Source organism: Amphibalanus amphitrite, unplaced genomic scaffold (assembly GCF_019059575.1).
Source record: "Amphibalanus amphitrite isolate SeventyFive unplaced genomic scaffold, NRLGWU_Aamphi_draft 002090F_arrow, whole genome shotgun sequence".
Taxonomy (NCBI): domain Eukaryota; kingdom Metazoa; phylum Arthropoda; class Thecostraca; order Balanomorpha; family Balanidae; genus Amphibalanus; species Amphibalanus amphitrite.
Genome location: NW_024883583.1, coordinates 60,948 through 68,346, shown reverse-complemented (window position 1 = coordinate 68,346; position 7,399 = coordinate 60,948). Strand labels below are relative to the sequence as shown.

Below are 7,399 nucleotides of genomic sequence, written 5' to 3'. Positions count from 1 at the left end.
CAGCAGTAATCGCCACACTATGGATCGCTCTAAAATGTAAACACAAATACAAATACAATACCTACAAATACAGCGGCGCTACTAACCGGCGTTAGCCATTGAGAGGATGCCGGGGCCGGTGTGCTTCAGGATGAAGTTCTCGTCCTCGAACTTGTTGCCGTAGATGGATTTGCCTCCGGTTCCGTTGTGTTTGGTGAAGTCACCGCCCTGGAGGAGCCAGATGGAGTGCGTCACGAGGGAGAGGGTGTGCTAGAGCTAGCGGGATAGGATGTCGGAGGCGGGAGGCTAGCTGCAGATTGCGATATACAAGAATTCATGCCTTGTGCAATTTGAAGGACTGTAAAGGCTGAAACAGACTCTTTCCGCGTTCAGGAACTCGCATGCGAGAGCCTATTCAATCAAATACATTATAATTCTTCACGCATCAATCGCTTGCGGGAGGTGCGTGCGATTGATGCGAGTGTGCTTCCATGTATTTGAATAGATAGCCTCTCGCTCTCGCATGCGATTTCCTGACTGCGAAAAGAGTCTGTTTCAGGCATTAAGCTTCAAATGCAGTGAACCGATAGTTATCAACATTCAGATTACAAAGCCAAATGACAATGCTGCATACCTAGCAGAACTAAGCAGGCATAAGTGGGGCCTCGCCAGGTAGCTACATGACCCATAAATACATTACTCACATGGACTGCCATTAAAACCTGCAGATAGCAGCTCACAATTACAGGTTGATACCATCACATTGAGTCACCTTTCAAAAGGCTACAGTGATAAGCCTAGTCAAACGGAGAACAGTGATTCATTGGCATGTGGTTATCTGACAACCCACTCTAACCATAGGTAGCCTGGCAATGACTCATTGGAGTCCGATACCCAGTAAAGGCACAGATGTCCATCACCAAGACCAGGACATGGGCATTGGGCACCCTACACATCAAGTTATGGATGACATTGAAACCAACTGGTGATAGGAATTCCTCACCAAATACATTCCTTTAACTCCGTGGGAAATGATGAACCTAACAGAGACAGCATCCGGCTAGACGAGACACCAAACACTGATACGCATAGGCACGAGCCGAGCAACGACAAGAGATGACGATGAAACTTTGGGAAGACATGAGAGATGACAATAACACTTAGGCATCAGGGAAAGCTATGAGAGAGAAATGGCACGTGATCAAGTCACAATTATGATGACACTTGACATGCGATGCTTCCACCAACCACTTCCCTAAAACCAATTAACACTCTCAATGTGACATATGACCACCGATGCATCACACTACCATAATATTACTCTTGACACCTAAGAATGACAGCAAACTATTTCCAGACACCAGCTGACACTCACATGACATCCCCCCACCGGACGACACATCCTAACACGGACATGACACTCCTCAGATTTTGACACTGACTTGACACACTCTGACACGTCCTGACACACTCTGACACTAACCTGACACATGAAGTCGGGAATGACGTCGAACGCCTACCACACACCTGACACTGACATGTTCCGACAATGACCTGACACACCTGAGATTCTGACACTGACCTGACACTCTGAGACGTCCTGACACACTGACATGTCCTGACACTAACCTGACACACTCTGACATGTCCTGACACTAACCTGACACATCAGACACTACCCTGACACACTTTGACACGTCCTGACACACTGCCACACTCTGACGACACTAACCTGACACATGAAGTTGGGGATGACACGGTGGAAGCCGCAGCCCTGGAATCCGAAACCCTTCTCTCCGGTGCATAGGGCACGGAAGTTCTCAGCCGTCTTCGGCACAACGTCGGACCTCAGCTGGAACAAACGCACGAGATCAATGGTAAATACGAGCTGAAAACAAAAAACGGATGAGATGGATGTAACATAAACAAGCTGAAAAAAGGCTGAAGATGAGCTGAAAAACTAAAACGTAACGAGTAAAAAAGGGCTGTAAAAAACACAATAGTTGGTAAAGGAAGCTGAAGAAGCGAAGAAGGCATGGTAGGCGTTGCAAAGAAGCTGTCGAACGCGCGTGATAGTCGTTATAACGAGCTGTAAAACGCATACAAAATAAAAACAATACACAATGAAAATGACCTGAAAAGCACAATGTGGACGATAAACTTGAGCCGTAGGCCAAAAGAGATAGGGGATAATTACGAGCTGTAAAACGCACGAGCTAGGCGCCAAGATGTGTTATTTTCATCTGATTTATCTGATTCATCTGACGCTCCTTGACTTAATTAAAGGAGGTGCTGTCTGTCAATATTTCTTGCCGTGCATGGTGGTGCTGCAAGATTCCCGCTAATGAGGGCAACAGTGCAACACTTTCCCGCAGAGTCGTTCACTTTCCGTACGTGACGGTCGCCGACAAGCCGTGGTGAATTCGTCTCTATCCGACCACTCGACCGGATCGATGTTGAGAAAATCATGACCTGCCCCGAGGGAGGTGCCGAGACCGACAGAGCTGGTCATCGCAAACGACGCCAGCGAGCGCTGCCCCACTGCGTCGAGGGCGACGTCGGCGCGGTAAAACGGGCTCTTCTCCCTCACCCGCTACAGCATGCAGGTGGTAACCGCCCGCTTCTCCTCGAACGCCATCTCATCGTCGGTGAGGGAGAGGCCGATGAGCTTCTTGGAGCGATACCACAGGCATCGGGCCATCACCTTGTGCTATTCACGTTGTGACGAAGGTCTGATTTTTTACATAAATCTAGCTCAAATGTTTGAATTGATGGATTGGCAGAGCCGGGGCCCACGCTAAGCAGAGCTTGTTGCGTAGACCCAGACCCCTACCGTCCGGTCGCGCAATTCCAGGTAGCGGGAGAATGACCTAGATAGATGCCAAATTTAATGTGCCTTTCAAAGTCGGACACGGCCTGTCCCACTCAACTGACTTCAACTGACGCTGGCTGCTCTCACCAACCGCAGACCATCCCAGTCAGGAGTTACATACATATTGAGCTCCGGAGCGACTCCAACCCGGCCTCTCACTTCCACTCAGGAGTCAGACGCTCTACCAACTGAGCTATGGGACAGGCTTAGTGACATAGGTAAATGACATGTTACATGTGTTTTCTCAAAAGTTTTTGTCATAGAACATCAGAAGAGTATAATCTGTCACTTAAGGTGAATTTGAGAGGGTTAAGCTGAGGTCAATGTCAACTCTCGACAGGTTAGGTCAAAAATGATAAATTTTAATAAGGTGCTATTTCAAGAAAAAGGGTCTTCAGAAATACAATAGTGCCTTTGGTTTCCAGGGCGATGCCTATAGCTACGAAAGGTATTTGAAGTAGCTGCACCATCATTAGGCACAATTGGTACTGAGAGGTAAAATATCAAATAAAGTGGTTAGGTTTTACATACCTATCATGTTGAAAATTTGCAGTGCTCGATTTTTCATACCTGTCATTTTATATGGATTTTTGAAAATTTGTTTGATGGTTTCCTAAGCCAGTTTTTTAACAAAACATGTGTTGCAAGCTGCAATGCCACAAAGTTGATCAACCCAAATTTCTTAATAAATGCAAACCAAACTTCTACAGCCAGAGTAAATTTATTATAGCTAGAAAAAGTTCAAGCATACCTGACCTCATAATGAATTGATTGATGGAAGTTTGAAATGAAAATTGAGAATATTTTGAGCACAGGTGCTCAGCAGACACAAAAAAAAAAGAAATTACACCTGTTGGCCAGAAACAACAGAAAACAAAGATATAGAAAGGAAAAATACGCCAAGTGCAGCACACCTAATCAAGTTGCAGCCTAAAAGGAGATATATTCATAGTTCAAATAATGGCAAAAGTATGCACATATAAACATGTCATAAATCATACATCACAATACTTCCATGCCCGCACCACAGATTACACATTACACATCATACAAGTATGATAGCGGCTGAGCGGTTGTCATGTGTTTTATTCAACAGTGGTTTTCCAAGATTTTATTCATCTCAGTAGGCGGAACTATGGTCAAGCGTACCCATTTTCGGGAACGCATTTTCGTTCCCATGTTTGGGAACGATAAACCCAAATATGGGAACGCCATGTAGGCATTATTTAAAACAAGAAAAAGAACCGTTAAATGACGTCCAAAAAATATAAAACGATCGTGAACCGCCTGATATTTGTCTCAATATTGTTGGGAAAGAGTTTGATATTGTAAGGCCCATCGTAGTTTCAAATCGTTCCCCTAATTCTAAAGCAGTCCTTCATCCGGGCCGCGAGCCCAAATTTGGGAACGCTCTCGTAAACTGGCGCTGCAAGCGTTCCTTATTATGGGAACGGCGAACCCAAAATTGGGAACGATTTCACCGACGCCTTTCAGGGGCTCTTTTCATTAACAAGCATCACGTCCAACGCCGCAAATTATTGTTAACGCAACAATCATCAGATGACCTTTCCGGCAAGACCGTCGCATGTTTCGCCCGGTCTTCTGCGCTTTTATTCCCGTCGATCTCGCAGCGGGCACGCCCCCCTCTGCAGGATTACGTAATTCACAACGCTCAGCGATGTTCAACAAGGTCTTCTATACCTATATCCACCGTCCGTGCCGAGGGCGGAGACATGTCAAGCACCTGTCTGTTTATTACCGATAGTTGACGAGTACAAGGAAGTATCCAAAAATGGGAACGCTGAATATGTTACACCCTCAAAACACCTAGTCCCTATGATAATCTAGTTTTTTCCTTTCTTAATGAGTGTAAGTGGCAAAAGGCCTGGTAGGATGGGCACGAGGAATGATCGAAATCAGCACATAAATTATAAATAAGCCACACAGAGCGACCTATATAAGAGAAATTCCCCCAAAACAATCATGCTTAGAAACACGGAAGACAAAAACCACGCTCATGACGCTCCTTATAAAACAACGCTAAACAGCTAGCATCCAAATAAAATGTCTTTCCGGGCTGATAAAATACAGCTGAATAATTTTCGACCACTTAAACTGAGTTTACAACAGTATTACGGTAATATCACGCACGTTCTACGCGGTCATCCGCCTCGACACCAAATGTCAACAATATTACCTCGGGACTGTCCGCGTGTTCGCTTGCATATGTCAGCATCTGGTGTCGCTAGTATGAAACTTCATAACCAGGCGAAGATTATCATACTTGACCTCAAAATGTAAAAAACGCTTCATTTTCCTTAAAATTGCATGTTAAATGTACTGTAACCATGTTTTCACCATTCAGTCATTTCAAAAAATCATTAAAAATATCATTCGACGGTCAATTTCCTTGTTCAACGGTCAGATTAAAAATAATTTTATAGAGAATTAGTAGATACTTAAATTAGCGTGCACTTTTTGAGACGTGATGCACTAATGAGTTTTAGTGGGCGAACGGCCGAAAAATTACCTTCCGTTCTCATAAATGGGAACGCCCATTCCCATATTTGGGAACTCCGTTCCCAAAAATGGGAACGTTCCTATATTTGGGTACTCATGACCATAGTTCCACCTACTGATCTGTGATATTCAGAAAAGCTATATAAAAATGGTAAAATATGAAACAGATTGAATGGTGTTCAGGTATCCAACTAACTTATTGCACTGTGGAGGCCAGGAAAAGGGCCAGGTGAGTTGACCAGGTGAGGAGGGGGATATTTAACACCCGTCAATGGAGAGTTGATGGAGCAGCCTTCAACTATCTAATCCAGGCTGTCCAGTGGCTGAATTGGTAGTATTGGACTTCCAGTGGTCAGAGCCCTGCACTCCAGTAGCTCCTGCACTTTATATTTCACTTGACGGGGATGGCCAGCAGTTTGTGGGAGCAGCCGCAGCGGTCAGTTGAGTCAGACAGGCAGTATCTGGCTTTGATGGGCGTACTAAGTCCAGCTTATTTACCTGTCATTGTGCTTTGACAGTAGGTATGCGTTGAGGTCTACACATCACGATAGACGACGTTGCCAGATAGACCAGATGCCAGATAGTGCTTGACGTCAGATAGACGCAGCCGCCGGCCAGCTCGACGTGTCTTGGACTTGACGCGTCTAGCTGGATGCAAAATTTAGACTTACTCGTCTGGCTTGACGCAAAATGGAAGTCTCAACCTTTATCGTATTATCATGATTGCTAAAAAACAAAACCACAATACTTTGTTTATACTTAATTATGATTTTTCATTATTGTTATTAGCAAATTGTTAGTTAAAAAAGTGTCAGAAATGTTTTCGTCTAATTTGTTCGTAAGATCGACCACGTGGGCGGCACCCGGCGCAGTCTATTTTTAGCAGCTCTTACCTCCATTACTATGCGGCCCAGGGGCTTGTTGTCGGCCGAAACATCGAAAAAGACTTTGGGAAGAGCCATTTTGCAATAGAACTGACTTGCAGTGCAATTAATAACACAAGGTTTTAGCAGTGAAACCCCGGCGGAACCGAACCGCACCGGCAAAGCGCGCAAGAAGACCGAAGGCAGCATCGTGAATGGCGACGGCGGCTTATGAGATAACACGATTTTTTATTTTTATTCATAATATCCGGCCTAACTAGTGTGAAATTTAGGCATATATTTTATCGTAATAAATATTTTTGGTACTTCATACTTGACTAGATCAGCATTTTTCAAATGAATATTTATAATTTCCTACAGGTACTATATGTTTTCGTACAAATGAAAACTATAATAAAATATTGCTTTTCATTCATTTTAAAAGTTATTTACAGCGAAAAAACTTCAATGCACCATTTTTGTGCTGTGTATTTTCAAAAAATTGCAAGATTTCTGTTATAAGTAAAAGGGTTTGATTTAGAGTGGCTACTTTTGCCGCAAAAACACTGCGAATATAGAGCCGCTGCTTATCCTCAAACAAACCCGGTTTAGCCCACAATCATCTCATGCGAAGACGTGGGCAGGTCGCAGGATTCCTAATTTCCTATAGATAGTTTTTGGGCGACAGGGCTCATGCCTAATTCATTCGAGTCTTCCGGCTTGAAGCACCCAAATCTGCAAAGCCCCATTTCTTATCTCGAAATGAAAACCAAAGCATAAAACCGTGATGACTGAGAGATAGGCGACAGCCGTCATGTGAGCATGGTCATTTGTTCATGCAATACCAAATATTTTCATGTTAGCCAGTGGCGTATCCAGGGGGGAGGCCAAGAGGCCATGGCCTCCCCCTTTGGCATCAAACATGCAAGTGGGCCCTTTGGGTCACTTGAGTGCAGTGACGTACCCAAGGGGGCCATGGGGGCCCTGAGGGGCGCCCTGATTACCTGAGGGTCCCCCTGGTCACCTGAGGGGTCCCTGGTTATCTGAGAGGCGCCTGGTTACCTGAGTGGCCCCTGGTTATCTGAGGGGCCCATGGTTATCTGAGGGGCCCCTTGTTATCTGACGGGCCCCTGGTTATCTGAGGGGCCCCTGGCTATCCTTGGTT

General features: G+C 44.9%; 1 protein-coding gene across 1 annotated transcript; it reads right to left on the bottom strand.

Annotated features, from left to right (window-relative positions):
* Positions 1-75: 75 nt before the first annotated feature.
* On the bottom strand, positions 76-6,870 carry LOC122376296 (peptidyl-prolyl cis-trans isomerase-like). The gene is made up of 3 exons (XM_043356092.1): positions 6,265-6,870; positions 1,712-1,831; positions 76-207 (listed from the first exon to the last, which is right to left on the bottom strand). Exons 1-3 carry the CDS (start codon positions 6,442-6,444, stop codon positions 82-84), a joined length of 426 nt encoding a protein of 141 aa, XP_043212027.1. The 5' UTR covers positions 6,445-6,870; the 3' UTR covers positions 76-81.
* Positions 6,871-7,399: the final 529 nt, after the last annotated feature.